We start from the raw sequence: 26211 nt of genomic DNA, 5'->3' as shown, positions 1-26211 counted from the left end.
AAAGTGTCAGCCAGGAGGACACCATAACAATAATAGGTATACATGCACCAAACAAATAAGTCCAACATCAAATAAAAATAATTAGAAAAGAAATTAAGGGTGAAATAGACCGTTCTATGTAAATATTCAGATTCATCAAGTGCAACTTTTGATATTCAATAGAACAACTATGCTAAAGACTGATAAGCATATAGAACTCTTGGACAATATTATAAAACAACTTGAATTACAGATATGTATATATAGACAAAACACCCAACAATAGAATACCCAATCCTTAAGCCCTTGGAACGTACTCCAGAAAAGACCATTTGTGATGCCATAAAATATCTTCAATAAATTTGAGGACGGAGATTATACAATGTATGTTCTCTGACCACAATAGATTTAAACATTTAAAATTATTAACTGAATGATGTTTCCATTGTTCACAATTACATGAAAGTTAAACAATAAACTCCCAAACTGCCAGTGAGCCATAAAAATGACACTAAAATTGGAACATTTTGACAAACAATAATACAACATACCAAAATTTTTCTTAGAGTAATATTTATATTTGTAAAGGTATACATTTTAGAAAGGAAAGATCTGAAATCAATAACCTAACCTTTAACTAAAAACCTAAAGGATGAAAATTAAAACTCCCAAAAGAGAAAGAAGAAAATAATTAAGATTAGAGTGAAAAATGAGAAATAAATGATGGTGCTGTACTCTCTGCCCACTGTTGCCAGAGATTTGAGGACAGAATTGTGGCATACTGAAATGACCTCCATGCCCAAGAGGATCCCAGAGACCCTGATTCCAACAACACCCCTCAGGTTCTATGCTGGACACCATTTTGTCTTCCTTGCTCATAAGCCTCTTTGAGTCTTGGGTCTCCCCTACACCAAGGGCTCTGAGGGCAGACAGGGAGCCACCACAGACTCAAGAAGACTCCTTATGTGAACACAGGCTCTGGGGCCATCTCTAGGTCTGGTGGCCTACATACGAGCACAGCCAGGCACAAGGCAATACACAAATAGAGTCAGGATTTACCTCTTAGTGGCAAGATTCAAAATAGTGCTCTATCACTGTAAATAGAAACACAAAAGATTTCTTAGCTCTAGGGCATGTTGTACACACTCATACCTATGATTTGGAACCATTTAAAAATATGAGGAATAGGTATAAAAGGTATGTATCCCTTCCAGACACTGCTTTTCACTGAGTAAAATAAGAAAACCACTATTTCTGACAGCTGTTTAAATAAGTTCAAACAAGTTTACAATTATGTGCCTGTGAATTTGTGCATTCACATAGAAATGTTTGTATGCAACACATAGACTCACTCTGCATTACCTTCAAACATCAGGAAAAAATTGCCTTTACTCAGATAGTTTTGTAATACAAATCTACCTAAAATAGGAGAGTGGGAAAAAATCTCGGGTGGCCCATGGCTCACTTGGGAGAGAGTGATACTGACAACACCAAGTAAAGGGTTAAGATCCCCTTACTGGTCATCTTTTCTTTTAAAATAATTTGTGTAGTGCAGTACTTTAGGCTTAATGTATCTAACAAAATATTCAGAAGTTTGAGTGGCTGTTAATGCCAAAAATCCTGAAGTAAGTCAAACCAAACTACGTATTATACTAAATGTACATATTCCCTATCCAGTTATGTTGGATTCCATTAAGAATTCTTAACAAACATTTTTATTCATAAATGTTGCATGTGAGATTGCTTTCTTTTGCATTGTAGGTTGTTTACCAACATCTGTATCTTCTGCCCGCTCAATGGAGTAGGACTTCCCAACCTTCAGTCATGACAACTCAATGGAGTAGGACTTCCCAACCTTCAGTTATGACAACTAAAGCTGTCTTCAAAGACAAAGACAAATGACCCCTGGAAGGCAGTGTCGCCAGTCATATTTAAATATTGGTAACACTCAAAATGTTAAAAATACTTTTAGTACTCCATTTATCATTTCTATTTGGAAATTTACAATTATTACATAGATAGTTTTCATTTCAAATTCTGACATAAAAAGTGTTGAAAGTTTTCTTGAAAGCTCCAACACATTAAAGAGATTTAGAAAGATATTTATTTTCACTCTTCAATGAGCTGTGCCAATAAGAAATGTCACATTTATTGTATTCTTTCTCCCCATAATTTGATTTTCCCTCAAACTGACTTGAGTTTAAATGGTGACAACACAGGATTCTCTTCCCTAATATGATGACTGGTAAATTCTCTCAGAAAGCTTACAAAATCATTTAGCTGGAGTGCACCGCTTCTGTTGTAATGCAAAAAGATCACACATAAAATGGCTCAACAAGGAAATAATTTCTTATATAATGTGTAAATGGAGGTTTGGGGATAGTGGTGAGAAAATCTCTGGTTTCTTCAATTTTTCTGTTTTAAGTTAGGATGTATTTCTTTCACCTGTGGCCCCAACTCCACCCAAGAGTCATCTTCATTCAGTTGCAGAGAACGTGAGAAATCAGGAACTGCATGAAAAAAATTTTTTTATTTTGTTTCCTGAACTGGAGTAGTGTTTACCACTTACATCTACATTCTCCTGAACAGAGTTAAATTACATGGTTATCCACCCAATCATGGAATGCTCAGATTGCAGGCTATGCAAACAGGAGAAAAGAATGGTTTAATTTTTTAAAAGACGGTCTAATCCATATAGAATTTTTCCTGTCTTTAAATTCTCTAATGCCTGTTATGATGTGATTTATTTGTTTATTTATTTTTTTATTTTTTGTTGCATGGCTGGTTTGGAGATCATTTTTGTTATGATCACCAATGTTATAAGCAAAAATGTTCTAATCATAGCGAGCCTTGAGACTTTGGAGAAAAGATGTTTTCACACTCATTACAGACCGCCTTCCATATCTGAGGGTTACACATCCGGTGATTCAAGAAACTACTTTTCAAAAATCCTAAAAATTAAATAAAAACAATGAAACACTATTACAACTGAAGCAACAATTTACATAGTATTCATATTTTTTTCAGTATTAATCTACACAAGATGTAAAGAACACAGCAAGAAGTGAACTGGTAGTACATAAACACTAAACCATTTACAGAAGGGACTTGAACATCAGCAAATTTTTATATCAATAGACATTTTTATATCAAGACATTCTTCAATACCTGAGGACAACTGTGTATTTATATATCTTCTTCTTGATATAAGCTCTCTGATGTCTTGAGGTATGATTTCTGGCCAAATCTTTTCCCATATAAACTACAATCACAGAGATTTTCCTTTGTGTGAATTCTTTTTTGTTTGTTGGGGCAATTCCAGTACAAGGCCTGTCATATTACATTTATAAGGAGTTTTTTTCCTGTGTGAGTACCCTGATGTATTCTCAACTGTGACTTTGTAAAAAAATCTTTTGTCACATTCATTACATTCACGTGGCTTCTCACCTGTGTGAATTCTCTGATGCATGCTGAGGGCTGACTTTTGGTAAAAAGCTTTTCCTCATTCCTTTACATTCATTCATATGGTTTCTCACCTGTGTGAATTCTCTTATGCCTGCTGAGGTATGACTTAAACTTAAACGCTTTTCCACATTCTTTACATTCATACAGTTTGTCATAAGTGTGGATTCTCTGATGCATGCTGAAGCACAACTTTAACTTAAAAGCTTTTCCACATTTTTTACATTCATATGGTTTATCACCTGTGTGAATTCTCTGATGCCTGCTGAGATTTGACTTTTTCTTAAAAGCTTTTCCACATTCTTTACATTCATAAGGTGTTTTCCCTGTGTGAGTACTCTGATGCATCCTGAAGGATGACTTGTTCAATGTTTTTCTATACCCATTACATTTGTAGGGCTTATCACCTGGGTGAGCTGTCTGATGCATGCTGAAACCTGATATTTGGTTAAAAGCTTTTGAATTTTCCTTACATTCATATGTTGTTTTACTTCCTTTTTTTAAAATTTTTATTTTGTCGATATACATTGTGGCTGATTATTGCTCCCCGTCACCAAAACCTCCCTCCCTTCTCCCTCCCCCCTCCCCCCCAACAATGTCCTTTCTGTTTGCTTGTCATATCAACTTCAAATAATTGTGGTTGTTATATCTTCTTCCCCCCCCCCCGGTTTTGTGTGTGTGTGTGTGTGTGTGTGTGTGTGAATTTATATATTAATTTTTAGCTCCCACCAATAAGTGAGAACATGTGGTATTTCTCTTTCTGTGCATGACTTGTTTCACTTAATATAATTCTCTCAAGGTCCATCCATGTTGTTGCAAATGGCAGTATTTCATTCGTTTTTATAGCTGAGTAGTATTCCATTGCAAATAGATCTACCATACGACCCAGCTATCCCACTGTTGGGAATATACCCAGAGGAATGGAAATCATCAAGTCGAAGGTATACCTGTTCCCCAATGTTTATCGCAGCACTCTTTACAATAGCCAAGAGTTGGAACCAGCCCCAATGCCCATCATCAGATGAGTGGATACGGAAAATGTTGTTTTACGTCTGTGAATTCTCTGATGGCTGTTGAGGGCTGACTTTTGGCTAAAAGCTTTCCCTGTAGATGTTCTCTGATGTGAGATAAGATATGATTGTTTAACAAAAGATTTCTGACACTCACTGTATTTATCATGTTTCTCTCCTGTGTGTATAATCTGATGTTGAGTAAGCTTGGTCTTTTTATAGAACATTTTCCAATATACATCATATTGAAAAGTTTCCTTTCCTACCTGAGTTATCTCTTGGGCAATGATAGATGACTTATTACAGACTTTTCCACATTCACTATATTTACAAGTGGTCTCACCCACATGAATTTTTTTATATGCAAATATTATTGGTACTGTGTTGGAGGATTGTCTTTTCAACTATATTCAAAAAGTTCCCCAACTGAAATCTTAAGATGTTAAAATGCTCATGATGACCATGTGATTTCTCAGATGTATTACGCTCATCAGGTTTCTGTCCAGCACACATGGCATCAGTCTCTGGAAGAACTGCATTATGACATTTGTTAAACTCCTCATGCCCCATTCCTGAATAGTTTTCATTAGTCCAAACCAGATTCATTGATTTTCCTAACTCCATTTTCTCCTCAGTTGACTGGTTGCCATTAATGATTACACCTTGCCATAGTATCCACCATGACTTTCTTGGCTCCTCTCAATTAGGTCATTGCCTATCTGGACATATGAAACAACAAAAAAATACTCACATCCATGAACCACACATAAACATATTTTATTGCATGCTCATGTAAATGTACAGAAGTTTCTCCCAACCCAAGTAATAAAAGATTTCATAAAAATCAATAATGGGTATTGGTTTCAGGAGTATATTCATTTTCTCCATACTAACATGTTATGTTGTATTAATATGTTTTTTAACATTATGTCACATTCCCCTTTGCTTCTTTATTCACTTTTTTGTTTTTAAATCATGTTAAATATTTGATCATTTTTACCTTTTTCCTAATTGCTGATTTCACATAATTGCTTATCACCTTCCATTTGTTTATTACCCTTTTGGGTTTTACTCCTATTTTTAAAGTTTTTACTCTATTTTATTTTTATAGCAATAGTGGTTGTCTCCTGCAGCTCTTTCTCATTCTTCTGCGTTGAATATGGTCAGGTTTTCCTTCATTGACTACCTTCAGGTGCAGAATGATCCAATTTTCCATTGCATATGGAGGAAAATGACTTAGGTTAACAATTTTGCATTAATGTTTCTATACTTTTTACTCTTCCTTAGGAAATGTCTATAGGCATGTGGAAGTTTTTCAAATTATAAAACCTCTTTTTTCCCTACCCTAAACAGAGCCTCCCACAAATTACTCATTTAAGCTGACTTCCTGTGCTTCAAAAAACCATCACTCTAGAGAAAATTTCAGTCCACCCCTACAGACACCCTGCTAATCTAAAATATTTGGTTCTGCAACCAAGACTTTGCCCACCATCTTTGAAAAGGTGCTTTTGACTCCTTATAAAATCAACCTGTATTATCTTCCCAAACTCTGGAACACACACTCCCACTTGATAACTCATTGCTCATGAAAGCTTTAGTATTATGCACTAGAGTTTTGGATGGGTACTATGCTCATACAAACTAGAGTCTTCCATACACTTCTAAATTTCTTTGTTGTTTTAGAATAATTTCTACAAAGAGAAGTGGAAAATACTAACTTCAAATTCCACTTCCAAACAGCGATGTCAGTCCCTCAGCTTGAAACTCTTGTTTCACTTGACCTTCATACCATGAGTCTCCTGGTTCTTCTATAAAATCCAGAACTCTCCTTTTCCATGCCCTGTGCTAAGTCTGCCTCAGCTCCATAATTTCTGATGTGGTGGTATAGAAGGCTCATACCTGGACCTCTTTTATTTTCTTATCAACTTCCTATGTGATATCCTGCACTACTTTGGGATTTTGCCTACAATCACCACCAAAAACAAGCCCCTTACCACATGCAGCCCCTAGACCTTGGAATGCTCAGCCTCCAGGACAGAACAGTAAGACATAGTTTGTTTCCTCATAAATTACCCAGTTACAGATATTCTGTTTTAAGCAACACAAAAGGAGAAAGTCTGAAAAACCATGTCCATGAGAGTGCAGGACATGAGGGCAATTGAGAATATTAAAAAAATGAATAGCAAAGCAAATGTCAAGAGATGTGTAGGTATTATATTTAAGGAAAATACATTGTTAAAAAACAGCAAAATACAATATGGAGCTATACATGTATGAGTCCATCTGAGAGGTTATATAATACATCTGTCTGATGCAAAGAGATGAGCCAGCCTCATCTCACAGACCTGTGAAAAATTGCTAGAAACAGCTGAACACAGTCAAGATCTGCTGGGTTTTACTCTTCCTGGACTCTTCTCAGGATGTGCTTACTAACCTGGGAGCTCTGGTTTGGGTGTTCTATTATTATCCATGGCTCTGCTCCTTTCTCCAACTTGAGGATCACCTCAGGTTTACTAATGCAGTACCCTGTTAATGGGAGGTAATATAGGACTTTATAAAACTGCAAAGTCAGATCTTTGGAAGAATGACAAGAGCTCGGCTCCAGAAATTATACAATAAAGAGGACAATTTAAAACTTTTGTTAGATAGGGATGACATGTTTTTCATGAACTGTAATTTCACCAAATAGCATAAAACCCCATAAACCATCCCTATCTTTATTAAAAAAAAATAACAAAAAGTTTCTCCTATAAATTACTGGGGTGTTTCACTCACCCAATGATACCAGGCTGCTGAAGTTCTCCAGCATCACATCCCTGTACAAAGTCCTCTGAGCATCATTCAAGACCCTCCACTCTTCCCAGGTGAAGTCCACAGCCACATCCTCAAATGACACCAACTCCTGGAATGGCACACTGAACTCAATTCAAGCCAACAGCCATGGGCCACAAAATAGGAACCTCAGAGTTCACACTTCTGTGTGAGGATGAGTGTCTTACATGTTAAATAAGGTGCTGCTTTTCTATTCTCCATATAATGGGGGGATAAAAATCCCAGCAGGAATATCCTGTCATTTTAATAATATATTAATTACTGAAAATATCATTACAAAGCTTACCTTATGGCTACAAACCATTCTTCTTGCTAGTTATAAAAGTATGAATAAAATCCTGCTTTTCCAAGAAGTTTATAAGCATGTTTGAAAACATAAGTTTTCAAACATACATACCTGAACCAGTGTATGAGATTAACAAATTTTGACAGTTCAGTAGATATGTTACATTCTGTTTGCACTCCACTGAAATGCCAAAGACATTAGGCTCTTCCACATGAATCACATGTTCTCATGAGCATTAGGCAACAGTAAAACTGCAGTCACTAGAGCAAAGGAAGACACCCCACATTAATACAACTACACACAGCGCCATGTCTTAAGTGAATGCCCATGGGCAGTGATAACAGATACACCCTATTAAAGAAACAAATTATGGAATGCTTCTGCATTTAAATATTTTTCTCTTTCAAAAAGTCAAACATTATATGAAATTGCTATTTTTTAAATACCTGTAAACTGAAAGCATATACAAAGGCACTCCAAAATTTCCTTCCCACATGCTAAAGGATTGCTTCTGTCTGCATGAGTGAACACTGATACTTCCTAAACACAGGGTGTGAATAATGTGGTTTTGTAAGTACAAATCCGTTACATACTAGATTTACAATTTAATAGTCATCCATGAGAAGAAGAATGGAAAGAGATTTAGAGAGAATCAGAGCAGAAGAAAACAGGGTGTTGAAGACCAGCTGCATTAGAACACAGAGCTAGGCTGGTTAGCTAGTTCACTTGGGAGAGTATGCTTCTGTTAACACTAAGGTCAGATTCAGATCCCCACACAGGCCAACCAATAGAAAATAAGTAAACAAATAACAGAGCAGTAATCATACAGAAGAAAGTAATACAGAAAAGAAAGCAGGAAGACACTGTGTTAATAAATTCCTGTGCAGGAAATAAAAGCATTTTACTTTCAGGCTCTCTACACAATTACAGCTAATTGGGTGCTAGCGCCATAAAGTATAGCTTTCAGAAAGACAGAAAAATACAATGGGCAGAAATAAAACAGACTTGAATACATCACACTTGAAATATCTGTGGGAATGTCCAAATTGCAATTGGATACATGATTCCAGAGTTCGAGAGATCCAAGCTGAAGATAAAGATTTGGAAATGTATTAGTCCATTTCTGTTACTTATACTAAACTACCTGGAACTGGATGATTTGTTAGAAAATGAAATTTACTGCTTGCAGATTCAAAAGCTGGGGAGTCCAAGGAACACAGCTTGTGAAGACCTTGGCGGAGATGACAGTGACCCTGGTCTCTCACATGACAGAAAATGGCAGGGCAGAGAGTTCAACCTCTCATGTGTTCTTTTAAAGCCCTCAGAACCACATCCCTGCCCACAATTATTAACCCATTCATTATGGTATGGTCCTACAAACTAATCACATCATTAAGGCCCCATCTTTCAACTACCACAATAGGATTACCCACCATCCTAACACTGTCACAGAGGGAGTCAAGTTCAGTCCAAGGCAGGGAAATATCAAAATTTCAATGTTACCTGAAGAAATCAGAATGATTGAGCAAACCTAACAAATTCCAAGTAAAAACAAAACATGAACAAGGATAGAGTCTGCAAAAGAACTTTATCTTTAAACATAAGATAGAGGAAAAGAAATACAATGTGAAGAACAAAAAGAAATTTTCTAAATTTATGCCACAATTAAAGGAAAGCTCATTATTAAAAAGTCTATAAATATAATTCATCATTTGAATATATAATTCATATATATATATATTTGCATTTGGTCTATTTGGAAACCCAAGATATTTGAAGTTATATGAGTGAAAATCCTTTAAATAATTATATAGATGTTAGAAAGATACAAAGGAGGCAGGCCAGTATAGGGATCAAACTGTGGTCCTTGATAGTAGTGATACCACACTCTCACCAACTGAACATAGCTGACGGAACACAGTTGAGAAAAAAATCTCTGTGTTTGAGGATAGATCATAGATATTAAAAACAAAAGCATACACACACAAGAAAAACACAAAAGGAACAGAGCATAATATCTGAAGAGGGGTGGACAATGTCAAAAGTTGTAATATTGAGTAATGAGAAAACAAGCAGAAGAAGAGAGATGGAAAAAAACAGAAGAAACACTTAAAACAATAATGACTGAGAACTTCCACAAATTAATCTCAGGCAACAAACCAAAGATCAAAGGAGTTAAGATAACACAGAACCAGATAAATGCCAAAAATCTACATTTTGGCATGTAGTTCTCAAACTTCAGAAAATCAAAATAATAAAAAATCTGAAACCAGAGGGAGGAAAAATATCTTACCTAAAAAGAAACGAGATACAAATTATACCCAACACCTCCTGAGAAACCACGTAAGTAAAGAGAGAGTACAGTGATATCCAAACAGTTGATGAAAGAAATCCACAACATAGAATCCTGTACACTATGAAGTCAACTGTAAAAAAGAAGGAAAAATAAAGACTTTCTCAAGGAAACAAAAATTGAGAGAACTTGTTGCCGGTACACCTGCATTGGAAGCAATGTGAAAGAGAATTAAAATTTTACAGAGAAGAAAAAAGATACAGGTTACAATCAGGATACACACAAGGAGAACTAAAGAAATGTGAAGGTTTAATAAAAAGCTTTTTTAATTAAGCTTTTTTCACTGCAACATAGTTGACCAAACATATCTTTAAGGTCAAATATTGGATGTCAATGTGTGTGCAATACGTGATGTTCAAATCATGATAATTAGTTTATTCTTCTATATAGTGTAATCAATTTTTGTGACCCTTTACAAATACCTCCCTTCCACCATCCCCCTGAGCATTTCCTCTCTAGAGTAATCTCAGTTCTGTTTTCTACTCTTAAAGTTCAATGCAATATTATGATTGCTGTACATTTCTATTATTTAATTTTTAAGTTATTCATTTATTTTCTTAGCTGTCACATATAAGTGAGAACATGCAAATTTTTTCTTCTGCACCTGGCTTATTTTACTTAACATAATTTTTTCAAAGTTCATCCATGTTTCTGTGAATGGCAATATTTCATGCTTTTTAAAGGCAGAGTAGTATTCCATTGTATAAATACAGCACATTTTCCTTATCCAGTTTTCTGATAATGGACATTTAGGTTGATTCCAACTCTTGCCTAATGTGAATAGAGCTGAAATAAAAATGGGAGTATAGGTGTCCCTTCTACATGATTATTTCCAATCCTTTGAATGTATATTTAGTAGTGGGATTGCTGAGTCATATGGCAGCTCTATCTGTAGTTGCTTGAGGAACCTTCACATGGTTTTCAATAATGGCTGCACCAAATTACAATCCCACCAATGGCATAGGAGTGTTCCTTTTTCTGCATTCTCACCAGCATGTTATTCTCTCCCTTTTTAAAAGTAGCCAGTCTAACTGGAATGATAAGATATTTCAACGTGGCTTTGATTTACACTTCCTGGATGCTGAATGATGTTAAGCATTTTCTCCTGTATCTGTTGGCCATTTGTATATCTTCCTTTTGGAAATTCCTATTCAGCTCCTTTGCCCATTTTAAAAATCAGACTATTAATCTACAATTAAGTTGTTTGAGTTACTTTACAGTCTGCATATTAATCCTTCATCAGATGCATAGTTCACAAATAACTTCTCTCATTCTGGAGGTTGTTCTTTTCCTCTGTTGTTTCTTGTACTGTGCAGCAGCTTTTCAATTTGATATAATCCCAGTTGGTTTCTATTGTTGCATATGCTGTGGGATCATATTCATAAAGTCTTTGCCCAGTCCTACTTCCAGAAGCATTTCCCCTATAATTTCTTTCAGGAATTTTATAGTTTCAGGTCCTATATTTAAGATTTTAATCCATTCCTTCCAATCCAAGAGCACGAAATATCTTTCCACTTTTTGTTGTCTTCTTTAATTACTTTCAACAGTGATTTGTAGATTCCATTGTTGAGATCTTTCACACCCTTCATTGGCTGTATTCCAAAACATCTTATTTTGGGGGTGACTATCATAAATGGAATATAGCTTTCTTGACATTTTTTTCCTACTACTTCAAAAACACTAGTGATTTTTGCATGTTGATGTATCCTGCTGCTTTACTGAAATTGTTTACTGAATCTAAGAGTTTCTTTGGAGACTTTTCAGGCTTCTCTGTATATAGGATCACTACGTATGCCAACAGGGATAACTTGACTTTCACTTTTCTGTTGCAGATGCCCTTGCTTTCTTTCTCATTCCTGATTCCTCAGGCTAGTACTTCCTATATATGTTAAACAAGAGCTGAGGGTAGATATCCTTGTCCCATTCTTAAGGAAAAGCTTGCAACTTATCCCCATTCACAATGACAATAACATTACGTTTGTCATATATGGCTTTTATTAAGTTCAGATACTTTCCTTTTATACCTAATTTCCTGACACTCTTTACCATGAACTGATGTTGAGTATTGTAAAATGCTTCTTCAATGCCTGTGGAGACAGTCATATGGTTTTTCTCCCTGATTTTGTTGATGGAGTGTATCACATTTATTGACTTGTGTATGTTGAATGATTCTTGCAGCCCTGGGATGAATCCTACTTGATCGTGATGTATAATTTTTTGTATGTGGTGCTGTATTCTACTTGTGAATATTTTACTGATGATTTTCCTATCTATATTCAATCTTGGCTTATAGTTTTCTTTTTTGGTGGTGTCTTTATGTGCCTTTGGAATCGGGGTGATATCTGCCTCATAGAATGAGTTTGGGAGAATGACCTCTGTTTCAATTTTTTGGAATAGTTTCAAGAGAATTGGTATGAATTCCTCTTTAAAGGTTTGGTAGAGTTCAGCAGTAAAGATATCTGGCCCTGGCATTTTCTTTGTTGGAAGATTGCTGATAACTGCTTCAATCTCATTGCTTGGTCTTGGTCTATTCAAATTTTCTATATCTTCCTGATTCAGTCTCTGTAGTTTCTATGTGTCCAGAAATTTCTCTATTTCCTCCAGGTTTTCAAATTTATTTTTTTATAGTTGTTTATAATAGTGTCCAATGATTCTTTGTGTTTCTGTGATATAGGTCTTGATGTCTTCTTTTTCATTTCTGATTATTATTTGTGTCTTCTCCTTTCTTCAGTTAGCCTACCTAAAAGTGTTTATTTTGATTAACTTCTCAAAAAAAACCATTTCCTTTCATTGATCATTTGTACCATTTGGGGTGTTCTATTTCATTTTCTATTGATCTGATCTTGATTTCTATCTGCTAATTTTGTTGTCGGATTGTTTTTATTTTTCTAATTTTTGAGGCGTAGTGTTCAAACAATTATTTACAGACCTTCTAGTCATCCAATATAAGCATTTGTCACAATCAAGTTTCCTCAGTACTGCTTTTGCAATATCCTACATGTTTTGGTATGATCTGGTTTTGTTTTCATTACTTTCAAGAAATTTTTTGAATTCCTGTTTAATTTCTTCTTGGACCCATATGTCATACTGGAGATTGCTGTTTAATTTTCACATATTTGTAGACTTTCCAGGGGGTTTTGTTATTGATCTCTAGTTTAAATCCACTGTTGTCAATTGATAAATGAAATAATATCAATTTTATAAAAATTTGTTGAGACTTGATTTGTGACCTAACGTCGTGTATCCTGAAGCATGTTCATTGTGCTGATGAGAAAAATATATATGCTGTGGTTGCTGAATGAAATGTTCTGTAGATGTCTGCCAAGTCCCACTGGTCCAAAGTGCCATTTAAATCATGTGTTTGATGATTTTTCACTCAAATGATGTGTCTGATGATGAGAGAGGGGAACTCAGGAACCCAACTATTCTAATATAAGTGTCTATCTCTTTCTTTAGGTCTAATAGCATTTACCTTATTTATCTGGGTACTCCAATGTTGGGTGGATATATACTTATGAGCAGTATGTCTTTTTACTGGATAGATAACATCATTAATCCAGTCAGTCTGCATCTTTTGAGTGGTGTTTTTAACCCATTTACATTAAGAGTTACTATTCAAATATGCCAGACTTATTCCTGTCATTTTAATTTTGTTTGCATGTTTTAAATACCTTTTATTCCTTTATTTCCATTTTATAGTTTGTCTTCTGTGTTTGTTTGTTTGTTTGTTTGTTTTTTGAGGTGGTTAGATAGAAGTTTTTTTCTCAACATTAGCATTTTTGTTCTACTAGTGGATTTTATTCTTTCTTTTTTATTCGTGGTAATGACTTGTTGTTCAGATGTGAGATGTAGTGTACCTTTTGGAATATCTTATAGGGCTGGTTTTGTGGTGGTGAACTCCCACAGCATTTGTTTTTGTGGAAAATATATTTTTCCTCCCTCATTTCCAAAGGATAGACTTGCTGGGCATAGTAGTCTTTGATGGCAAATTTTGTCTTTTAGTATTTTGAACATATCACACTATTCTCTTCTTGCCATTTGGGTTTCTAAGGAAAAATCTTTTGTTAGTCTATTGGTGGCTCTGTTATTGGAACTTGATGTTTTTGCCTTATTGCTTTTCAGATTCTGTCTTTGAGCTTTTCCAATTTCATTATAATATAACTTGCAGAGGACCTTTTTGGATTGAAATGGTTCTGGGATCTGAGCCTACTCCACCTGAAAATCCATTCTCTCCCTATACCTAGGAAGTTTTCTTCTTTTACCTAATTGTATATATTTTCAATGTCTTTTCCTTTTTTCTCCCCTTCTGGAACACCCATCATTTGGATGTTAGTGAAGTGTCAGTTTGTCTGTTCATTCTCTTTGACTTTCTTCTTTTGTAAAAATTCTTTTTTACTTTTTTGTTTTTGTTGTTCCACTTGTGTTATTTTGAAAAGGCTGTCTTCAAGATCATGAATTCATTCTTCTGCCCATTCTAGCATGCTGTTAAAACTCTTAGTTGTGGTTTCAGATTTCACTTAATGTCATTTCCAGTTCCATGATTTCTGCTGCATTCTGTTTTTAGGGCAATAGTCTCTTTGTACATTTCCTCCTTCAGATTCTGGATACTTTACTCATTTTGTTGTGCTTTCTCAGTCATCTTCTATCTCATTCAGTTCCCTTGGGATTGTTGCTTGAAATTCCTTTTCAGTCATTTCAAGGACTTCTTGATCTATATAGTCTGGTACATGAAAATTGTTATATTCCTTTGGTAGTGTCATAAGTTTTACTTTTCATATTTCTTGTATCTCTATATTGGTCTCTAGTCACCTGGTAGAGCAGTTATTTTTTCACAGTGCTCCAGAGTGGGCTTTGAGGAGAGGGAGCCATTTTGTAGATGCATTTTATATTGACTACTGAATGGGTGATTTAGTACTGGTTTTAGGTAGATGCAGTAGTGTAGTCTCCATGCAGTCACTTTGGCAAAATTCAGGGCTGGAAGTGTACATGGGTAAAAACAATGAAAAAGCAAAAATCTGAAAAAAAAATTAAAATATTTTAAAGTAAATAAAAGAGAAAATGCAACTTATCTAAATTTGTAGGTTGCAGAAAAAGGAATACTTTCAAAAAAATTACAGTTTTGAATGCAAATATTTTTTTTAAAAGAAACACCTAAAATCAATGAGCTAAGTCTGTATCTTTGGAAACTACAAGAGCAAATTAAAATAAAAGAAACAGAAAAAATAAAAGAGCAAAAATAAAATTAAGAAAGGAAATTTTCCAAAAAAAGTTGACTCTTCAAAAAGATCAATAAAATTGATAAGCCTACAGCTAAGCACACTAAAAAGATAATGACACAAGAGAAATTATTAATATCAGAAACAACAAAGGGGAAATCACTACAGAGCCTGTGCACATTAAAAAAATCAATAGTATTAACAGGGCCGGCCCCATGGCTCACTCGGGAGAATGTGGCACTGGGAGCACTGTGGCGCTGGGAGCACCAAGACCATGGGTTCATATCCTGTATAGGGATGACTGGTGCACTCACTGGCTGAGCATGGTGTGGGTGACAACAAGCCAAGGGTTGCAATCCCCTTACTGGTCACACACACAAAAAAAATAGTATCAACAAAACTGGACACAAATTTGATAACCTAGATGAAATGGAACAATTCCTTGAAAGACACAATTTCCCAAAACTCACAAACACTAAAATGCAGTATTAGAATAGGACTATATCTATTATGAAAATTGAGTAATATAACAAACAAACAAAAATCTTCCAAACAGAAATCACTTGAGCCCTATGTGTTTAGTGTAGAATTCATCCAAATATTTATTTATTTTTATTTTTACAAGGTGGCCAGTAAGCAGATCTTAACACTTAAATTGGTGTTGTCAGCATGACGCTCTTCCCAAGTGAGCTAACTGGCCATCCCTGTATGGGGATCCAAACCCTTGGCCTTGGTGATATTAGCACCACAATCTCCCAAGTAAGCAACTGGCCAGTGTGATCCAAACATTTAAAAGGAAGAAATTATACCAACTTTCTACCATCTCTTTCAGAGAATAAGTGATAAGAAACATCACAACACTTTCTACAAGGGTAACACTAACTCAATACGAAAACCAGACAAAAACATTACAGTAAAAAAGTAGAAACCTTTATCTCATATGAACGTACAAATATCTCCAAGAAAATATACAAAAGCCTAATCAATATTTAAAGGGAGTCATGCACCACAACCGAGTGGTGTTTATCCCAAGCATGCAAGGGTTATTCAATACGTGAACAAATTAATTTAATTATTCACATCAAAACACTAAAAACAAAGAAGTTAGATGGTCATATCAACAGATTCAGAAAAAGCCTTTGACAAAATACAGCAGCCATTCATCATAAAACCTCTCAGTAAATTGGAAACAGAGGGGAACTTCACAAGTTAATAAAGACTAGCTACAGGAAACTGTAGTTAACATTATTATTAATGGTCAAATACTCCAGAAAATTAAGAAGAAGGAAATAATAGGCCCTCTCACCACTCACAACATCATACTAAAGTACTTCATAATGCAATAACAGAAGAAAATGAAATAAAAGATTACAGACTGGGAAAAATAAATCAATAAAATTGTCTTTTGTTGCAGGTGATATGAGTAACTGTGTAAAAAATTCTAGTAAGTAAGTGGAAAAACTAGAATTAGTAAGTTATTGCAGCAAAATTTCAGGACAAAAGGTTAATAAACAAAATTTTATCACGTTTCAACATACCAGCAATGACTGTGTAGAATCTTAAAAAAAAAAAAAAAAAACAATTCTATTGTCAGCACCTCAAAAAACACAATAGTTGCAAATCATCTGTCAGAAGAAATTAACATCATGAATACATGATGAAAAATTGTCCCACAGCTACACAACAAGAAAACAAATAACCTGTGTAAAAAAACAAGGAAAGAAGATGGCTTACTGATTAGCTCTGTTGGTTAGAGAGCAGAATTGTTACACCAAGTTCAAAGGTACAGTTCCTCATACCAGGCAGCCACTCCAACATCACCACCCCCCAACAAAAAAGTAGCAAATAAATTGGATAGACATTTCTCAAAAGATGATATACCAGTGTCTAACAAACACATAAGATGCTTATTAGCATAAACATTAGAAAATGCAAAACCACAATGAAATATTGCTTCACCACTCAATAGAGAGTAACAGGTTTCAGTGAAATTGTAACTAGTATGGCTGTGGGTGGCAATATAAAATGGTGCTGCCCCTGTACCATTTTTTAAAAAATACTCTGGCTTCTCAAAAAATTAAAAATGGTATTACCATGTGATTCAGAAGTCCAAGTTCAATGTATATGCCCAAAATAATTAATAACCAAATCTTTAAAAAAAATTTCCACACCAGTGTTCATAGCAGCATTAATCACATAGTGAAGTGGTGCAAGCATTCCAAATGTCCATCCAAGAATGAAAGGACAAATAAATTGTGGTATGTACACAGAAAGGAATTTTATTCAGCCATAAAAATAAATGAAATCTTGAAATATGTTATAACAAGGAACAGTGAGAACACTATGCAAAGTGAAATAAACCACTCACAAAATTGCAAGTATTGCATGGTCCCACTGATATGAGTCAAATTTTGAGAAACGAAACTAGAATATCAGGTGCCAGAAGCTACAAGGAGGGGAAAATTGAGAGTTGTCATTTAATGGATATAGAGCTTCAATATTCCAAAATGAAAAAAGTTCTTGATATCTCCTGCAAAACACTGTAAATGTACATAACAGTAATTAAAGGTAAAAACTGATTCAAAAGCTTAAATTTTGGTTATATGTATTTTTCTTTATCAAAACTAAAATTAAAATAAATATCTTAAAAACCAATAGATGGAACAAACTAAAATATTTAAAAATATTTCATTTAAAATAATTTAGGGAAAAGGAAAAGCAAAGGATTAAAATGTAGATGAGACAACAAGAAAGAAAAATAGCAAGACGGCAGACCTAAATCTACCCCTTTTAATAAGTAGATTAAATGGAATTAGTCTAAATATTCTACTTAAGGCAAAAACTAGCAGATTTGATAGAAAACTTAAGACCCAATAATATGCTGTCCAGAGACATATACTTTAAATACAAAGACACAAACAGACTGAAAGTTGAAAAACAAAATTAAATTGAAAGTACTACACAAAAACTAATTGTGAAAAGCTTAAGTTGAAATATTAATACTAGCCAAAAGCAGCTTCAGCACAAAATATATTACCAGAAATAAATGGATCAATGAAGGATGTGGGACACAATATTGCCAATGATAGATAGCATGGAAAATGGAAAGGAAATCTCAACCTCTCAGGGGTCAGCTGAAACAGACATCTGTGAACTACAGGAAAAATGTTAGCTGGTTTCCTCTCTCTGCCTCTGAGAAAATATGAGAAGAAAGATAAATAAAAGAAGGTTGGGTGGCCAGATCACTAAGATGGTTAGAGCATGGTTTTGATAACACTAAGATCAAGGGTTTGGATATCCACATAGGCCATCCATCAGGAAACTAAATAACAAGAAAACAAAAAAGTTGTTCAAGTTCAAACAAAATTTGAAGAAAATGTAAAGAAGTCCAAACTTGCTGAGTTTAAAAGAAAACTGCTTTTCAATCCAAGTTTTTTCCAACAAAATATTTTCAAACACAGAATCTACTTTGTTATAAGAATTACAGAGTTTTCTTAAAAAAAAAAAAAGCTAAAAAAGAAAACTATTTCCAGTATTCTAAGTACCACAGGGTGTGACACACAGACAGTGCCCGATAAATAAAACTTCTTAAGAAATAGCCGCCTCAGAGAGAAGGCAGGGCCAGAGAAAAAAGGGCCTAACACAAACGTAGCATTGGTATAATGGATTATAGTACAATGAAAGCTCATGCTTTTTAAAGATGTACAAGAGTAATGTCCTGTATCAAAAGAGCATAATTAAAAACATTTTTTAAAGGGTCACTTGATTTTCAACTATTATAACCTAAAAATAGACAAAGAAATTGGTCAACTGCAAACTCAGGAATTTAAGAAAAATGGATTTTGACAGAAAATAGTGAGAGCCTGAAGGGCACAGTGCATAAGAAGGAGACATTGTTTCCAGAGACAAACCCAGGGCCCTAATCAAAGAACTAAACCAGGTGCCCAGTGGGCACAACCTATTTCTCAAACCTGTGCCTGCTGTGTACCACCCCTTATTGCCCACTGTGTCTGAAGGGAAGTGTCTACATGTTTATGCCATTCTCTGCAATGTGAGCTGGCCACATGTTGAGGAGACATAAGATAACAGGTCACTAGACATGATTTACTTGGGTTTTCAGTCAATTGTATAACAGGAGAAGATTTCTAGGGCTCTTGAGAGGAGCAAAGTACATTTCACATGTGGTAGAAACTTGTGGCCAGAGAGAAAACTGTGGTCTATTAAAGACTGCTGCAAAGTCTTACTATTCCTCTTATTGGGAGGTGGAATCTAATTGTCTTCCTCTTGAATCAGGGTGGCTCCTAGTGATGCACTTGACTACCAAAATGTGTTAGGAGATATGCTTTGGTATCTGAGTAGAGATACCGAGAAGCCTCACAGCCTCTTCCTGGTCCTCTTGGACAAATGCCCTGGGAGAAGCCAGACAAACCTGACTATCGTGAGGACTGCCAGAATCTGAGGAAGCCCACCAGGCCACATAGAGAGGGCTGGATGTCTGCCCAATGTCCCCAGCCACTCGTGTCCTTCCATGTGAGACCAGACACATCATAGAACAGCTAACCCACACTGACCTTTTACAGTCTTACCCACAACATTCCAACATGGAGTAAGGAAGAAATTCTTACTCTAAGCAGCTAGATTTTGTATCAGTTTGATACACAGCTGATCATTGGAACACCAAACAAGTCATTAGAGACCATAGACAGTACTCTGATATGCAACAGGAAGCACTTAAGTTCACAGTGAACATTAGTTCCAAAATAAAGCCAGCATTTCACATCTTATGTTACATATCAAACTCTGAGAATGTCAACTTTCAGTCAACAATTTTGTCACTTTTCTTTCTTAACCAACTGTTAGCTATGGTTCTAGTTTATAAACATACTGATGCCTAATACACATATCCATTTTTCTCATTTATTTCTAAGTGATTACCTGAAATAGGAGAATACAATACAATAGGTAAGAAAGTTTAAAAACATGAAAAGTCTCCTGAACTAGAAACAGAAAACTGTACAGTAAGAAAAACTACACATAGAATCATTGACATAAATTTATGGAAGCAAAATGTACAAATTATGAAAATCTGCAATTTCTGCTATTATTCTTTGCATGACTTTTTATTGGCTCTTCATGAACATCCCACTAACTTCTGAAGGCTTTCTCCCCTCAGATGCTTAAGGATGTCACCACCAGTGCTGATTAGAAGCACAGTAACCAGGGATTGAACCTCATCACCCAGGAAACATGCCCTTCAGGGTTTTACAAGAATATTTCCAATGGAACAAAGTTATTGTCTTTATAAGTACCAATACCTCCTCCCCCAATATAGGCAGTGTATACAGAAATCAGAATGAAAAGAATGAGCAATCAAAAGTAGAAAGAATTGACACCAGAAAGGATTAGACACAATAGGGAAGAGTCCATGAAACACCCCATTTCACTGGCTTTGGTCACTGCATGGATTGTAGTGATACCACATGTAAAAGAAAAGAAGTAGATGTCAATCTCATTTTGGATTCACTGACGTTGAGGTGCCTTTTGAATAGCTACAAAAAGCAGTCAACAGCAAGTTGAACCTATGACCCAAGGAAAAGAGAAGAAGCAGAAAAGGGAAGAAGCTAAAGAGAACCAAGAGTGCAAACTACAGAGGACTGAATCAGTAAAGAAGAAGGGCACAGTGAGAAGAGCAGCACTCAGAATGAAGCCCTGTGATGAGCAATGTTTAGAAGAAGAAAGGAGAAGAATTCAGAACAGAGAAAACCATCAGTAATGGCATGAGAGAAATTAACACAGAAGAATTTCCATGAGAAAATCATGAACAGCACTTTCAAATGTGGCAGAGGATTCAAGTTAGAAAAATACTACAAAATAGCCACAGACTTCACTGTAATTTAAGTGGTAATTCCATATTTTATCCATGAATCAAGTACAGTCTTCCAAATCTCTACGCACACCACTGGACGTGTAAGTGAAGCCATCTTGTATCAACAGCCTCAATCACAGCACCAGGTCACTAAAGCTGCATTTGCCACCCAAGTAATGCTAGCATAAAAACTACCCAGCTGAGTACACTCAACATGTCAATCCACAGAACTTCAAGGAAATAAAATGGTCAGATATTTGAAACCATTGCGTTTTGATTTGTTCTTACACAGCAAATGCTAAATAATACACATAACCCCCCAGAACACAGTATATTTAAGCAAAATTACGTGGGTGAGAAAGTCTTAAATTATATGAAACCTTACAGTCTGCTTGTTTAGCCATATGTGCCTTAGCACTAACTAACCATTTCCACTGTGGAAAGCTATGTATTTATTTCCAGGTTGGCAGTCAAAAACATTCTAATAGAGATGGAATTTCAGAATTTAGAGGAAGGCCTGGCCCATGGCTCACTTGGGAGAGTGTGGTGCTGATAACCCTATGGCCAAGGGTTTGGATCCCCATATAGTGATAGCCAGTTAGCTCACTTGAGAGAGCGTGGTGCTAACAAAACCAATTTAAGGATTAAGATCCCCTTTCCAGTCATCTTTTCAAAAACAGTAACAACAAAAAATTTAGTGCCAATAAATCCTCATATCCCATGAGAATTTGGTATATTCTCTACTTGGATTCCATTCCAATTGTGTAGAAAATAGTGTCTGCCTTTTTGACATGACATCAGAAAGCCCAGAGACAATTTTTTAGTAAAGTTAGATACTCTGAAATATTATATCTTTCTATATCTACATGCAAACTTGACCTTACATATGTACACTTCCTTCAAGGTGAGGTTTACTCATTTTTACTTTCCCATTTTATTTCATGCTCCCCATAATACCCAGGTAATACAGTGAAAAAAAAATGAGGAATAAATAAACAACTCACCAGAAATGTATCCATCTTTTCTTGCTCTTGGAAATGCACAGTGCACTATGGCAGCTTAGCTGGAAGAGGAGGGAATGGAGTAGGTTAAGGAGAGAACTGTAGTATATTGACCCCAGATTCTCCTGCCCAAAACTCTATACACGTTAGCTGGAAAAGACAAACAAACAAACAATAAGCCACCCTGAGAGACAACAATATTTTATTCTCAATAAGTTGCAACAAGGACCCAGTAAATGTGCATCTGCAAGTACATTAATTGGTACACATTAGACAAACAATTTATTTTTGAGTTAATGAAAACATATATTACCTACTGATTTAGCAAGAATTAACATTACCTAAAATAAAACTTCATCATTTAAACCAAAGAAAAACACATTGTGTCATTACTAAAACTAATGCTTTAGAAATGTAGTTAGGCTATATTAACTATTTTCATATTAACCTAATGATTCCACAAAGCTCCACTAAGATTGGTGTTTCCACTACAACACATCTTATTTATATGTACCTAAATATCTGTTTAGTACACATCTTGCAACCCAACATCTTTCACCCATGATCATATACGTAAAAAATGTACATTATGGGGCTGGCCCATGGCCCACTTGGGAGAGTGTAGTGCTGATACCAAGGCCAAGGGTTCAGATCCCTGTATAGGGATGGCTGGTTAGCTCTATTGGGAGAATGTGGTGCTGATAACACCAAGTCAAGGGTTAAGATCCCTTTACCAACCAACTTTTTAAAATAAAATAAAATGCACATTATGTATCTTTCTTTTGGTACACTATTCCAGTAACATTACCCAGTGATGGATCTCCCTGCACCCAAACCCTCATGTAGTATGCTCTGACAATGAACTGGGCTTTGCTACGTGACTTGATTTTACCAACAGCACATTAACAACTGTCATGCCAACATAAGTTTGACAAATACTGGCCACGGGAGCTTGCCTTCTTAAACACATTCACAGTGTGAAGAAGTCTGGGGCTACACTTTTGGAGACACAGGGCCCAGACAAAAGTTTGCACAAATCACAGGATATGTGAGCAAAGTCAGCTTGAACCAACCAGCCTCAGTCAAGTCACCAGGTGACTAAAGCTGAACTACCCAGCTAAACACACCCAAAATGTGGATTCATAGAACTTAAACATATTAAAATGGCTAGGTTTTAAAAGCCATTTGGCTTTTGATTTGTTCCTTACATGGCAGATGCTAAATGATACACCTAAGCCCCCAGAACTCAATGTTTTGTGGGGAAAAAAACCTTAAATTCCATGTCAAATACAACCAATAGACCTTCAAAACCACAGGGACAAGTTTTGAAAATTACAATGAATGTCAATTAAGAGGACTTCATTGAGGTTCCTGGCGCTAGCACAAGCTACATGAACCAATAAAAGCAACTATTTGCATATCAGTAAATTATGGTGCAAGATTTTCTGGTTTTTTGTTTTGTTTTGCTTTGTTTAATATCATGTAGAAGCTGTTTACTTTAAAAACATGAAAAGTATCTGTTTCTTATAAGTTAGCAGTGAACTGTACCAGAGTACTTTCTAAAGTTCATGGAAAAATATAATTATAAGAAAATAAGGATCTCTCCACGAAGTGTTTGAAGCACGCTAGTGCTTCAAGAACAGAATACTGACATTAAGGGAAGTACTTGTTACTTACTCTTTGTGGTGACATGATCCACAGAAAGCACTGGAGATCAAAAAAGGATAGGTATGTGTAAGCCAATGTATGTTAAAGCATACATTGTTTTAAGTTGACTTCAGCATTACAGAAATAATCTCAACAGTGAACAAACAGTTGTTTTGATGGAAGTGTGGCAAAATGAAGAATAGGCAAAAAGTCAGGATGTGTAAGATCAACAAATCATGTGACGCTGGGCAACCCACATTTCTTCATATCTTATTATTTTCACTTTTCTTCCAAGATAGAAATACCTCACAAAATATTCCTGAACTAACATCAAGAAACAATGAAGATATAAAACCATCAGCATATCTCTAGATGCCAAAACTAGTGATACGTTGGGTTTGAGAGAGCTCGGACACTAGGAACAATTAGGAAAAATTGAAGGAATGGGAGTGGGTTCAGAGAGCACTGCAGACAGATCCTCTCAGCTACAACACGTTATTCCTGAACCCCACAGAACACCTTCAAACCTCTTCAGTGACTAACATTTCCTAGCTCCTTGCCTATTCTTCTCAAAGTCACACTCCCTTTTGAAAGTTGGCCCAAACCTTCCAATACCACCCAGTCTCAAAAAGCTCCTGAATGAGATATTATCATCCAACTCTTGCACACTGTAAGCCCTAAACTGAATGCGTGGGCTGTGAAAGCTAGCCTTTCTAGGACTCTTTTGCCTCTGCTCTGAAGCAGTACTGAGAGGGTTCAGGCCAAAGTCATGTTCTCCCAGGTGGGATTCTTATTCATATTCACAGAGCGCCCTCCTTCAAGCTTTGCCGCAGCTCTTATACCCCAAAGAAAACCAGTATGTCATCCCATGCCCCAATGCCCCTCCTAGAAATCACTGTCCCTGAAAACTTGGTCTTATATCAAAGTCCGTAAACACAGACCAGGAGTGCTAGGTAGACTACGCAGTGCAGGAGGGACCAAAAACTTGACCTGAAGAGACACCAAGAAACCCCACCCCACAACGGCCACAGAGTAACACTCTGAACACACCTCACAACTATTTCTCTGGAAATCTGGGGCCTTACACTAACAGCAACACGCTCACGTTACAGATGGATAAAGTGAATGTCGCATAGGCCGGTACCAGGATCCTGATGGCGGAGCTACAACGTGACCTCCCGCACACCTCCCAGGCTCACTGTCCTCAGACACCCCCACCCACGATCCTGTTGCCACCCTGTACCTAAACCCCCATTCTGGTACACCTGGAACCAGCTTCTTCACACCCAGCAGCGCAAGCCCGCCTTCCCGCAGTGCCCTCGTCTAACAGAACCGTCTGGAAAGCGCAGCCCGGGTGCCCCTTCTGGGCCGGCCCAGGTCCGCGCTCGCGCCGCAAGTCAGGCCCTCCCACCCGAGGCCCACTGCGCTTCTGCCCCCCCAGGTGCCGGGACACCCATCCCGCTCCCCAGCACCCCCAGGCCCAAGGAGCTTCTCTTTCACCCTCACGCCCACTTTCAGGGACGCACAATCCAACCGCAGGAACTGAGGAGCAGTGTTGGGGGACAGGAAAACTCCCAGAATCGCCACGCAAAAGACTGCACCGTGCCCAAAAGCCGCACATGCGCAGTAGAGACCCGAAAAACCCTGTCCCATAGTACTACTGGGAGGGTGACGTCATTGCAAGGCAAAACTACATTTCCCAGAAAGGAGGGGGGGCGGCGGCGCAAGGATGCACATGCGCAGAAGAAACACACCAGACCTTTCTCTACTCTTGTACCTGTTCCTTCAGCGATCAGTGAGACTACATTTCCCAGAATGCTCTGGGGCTTTGCATTAGGAAAGAAACGAGAAAATTTTTAAAATTTTCCCTGCATGGAGTACTGCTATGGGGAGATCAGTCCTTCTTAGATCACGACTGGTCTCTAACCAGGCAATAGACTAGTCTCTATTCCACAGATGTGGAATTCTGGTTTTTTATTAGATGTTGGTTTGACAACTTGAGACATTGTGGCAGTAACGGGGAAATTCAAATGGGGGCCTGGCATAGCTGTTATAGAACTATAGTCATAAGATACATTCTTCTGAATTTTTCTTTGCTTGTAAAGTGTTTGTAGAATCTCGGTATCATGGTAATACTGATGCAGGCAATGAGTGGAAAAGCAGGTCTACAACGGTTATCTTGGAGAGACTTTGGAAACAGTTGATGGTAAATCTGCAAATGTTTGATAGTTTTTATCATTTAAGTCTCTGGACATGATCCTTTCTTGTTATGTACTGGTTTTTCACTGTTAATACAATCACTTCACCTGTACTAGGTCTATTATTTTGATTATTTTTTCTTGACTCAGATTTTGCAGGTTGTTTGTAGGAATTTGTCCATTTCATGTACATTATCTAATATATTACATGCATTCTGCATATTATTCTTCTCTAAATAGTTTTATGTGTGAGGATGGCAGTAATGTCTCCTCTTTAACTTCTAAATTTAATTATTTGTGTCTTCTCTCCCTCCTTCCTTCCCTCTGGTCTAGCTAAGTATTTGTCCATTTCTTTAATCTC

General features: G+C 36.4%; 1 protein-coding gene across 1 annotated transcript; it reads right to left on the bottom strand.

Annotated features, from left to right (window-relative positions):
- Positions 1–5238: 5238 nt before the first annotated feature.
- Positions 5239–25255, bottom strand: LOC134368940 (zinc finger protein 37A-like). The gene is made up of 5 exons (XM_063085178.1): positions 25179–25255; positions 22009–22067; positions 7227–7353; positions 6886–6977; positions 5239–5637 (listed from the first exon to the last, which is right to left on the bottom strand). The coding sequence occupies exons 2-5, from the start codon at positions 22021–22023 to the stop codon at positions 5557–5559; spliced, it is 315 nt and encodes a 104-aa protein (XP_062941248.1). The 5' UTR covers positions 22024–22067; positions 25179–25255; the 3' UTR covers positions 5239–5556.
- Positions 25256–26211: the final 956 nt, after the last annotated feature.

Source organism: Cynocephalus volans, chromosome Y, assembly GCF_027409185.1.
Source record: "Cynocephalus volans isolate mCynVol1 chromosome Y, mCynVol1.pri, whole genome shotgun sequence".
In the NCBI taxonomy this organism is placed as follows: domain Eukaryota; kingdom Metazoa; phylum Chordata; class Mammalia; order Dermoptera; family Cynocephalidae; genus Cynocephalus; species Cynocephalus volans.
The sequence above is the reverse complement of the archived record's forward strand: the minus strand, read 5'-3'. Positions and strand labels throughout refer to the sequence as shown.

Excerpts from the sequence above, each read along its gene's own strand:
- LOC134368940 (XM_063085178.1), bottom strand. Across the intron at positions 6,978-7,226 it reads CAGCAGCCTGGTATCATTGG|GGTACTGCATTAGTAAACCT; the intron begins GTGAGTGAAACA and ends TCCCATTAACAG. Across the intron at positions 5,638-6,885 it reads ACCCAAACCAGAGCTCCCAG|GTAGTCAATGAAGGAAAACC; the intron begins GTTAGTAAGCAC and ends CTGCACCTGAAG.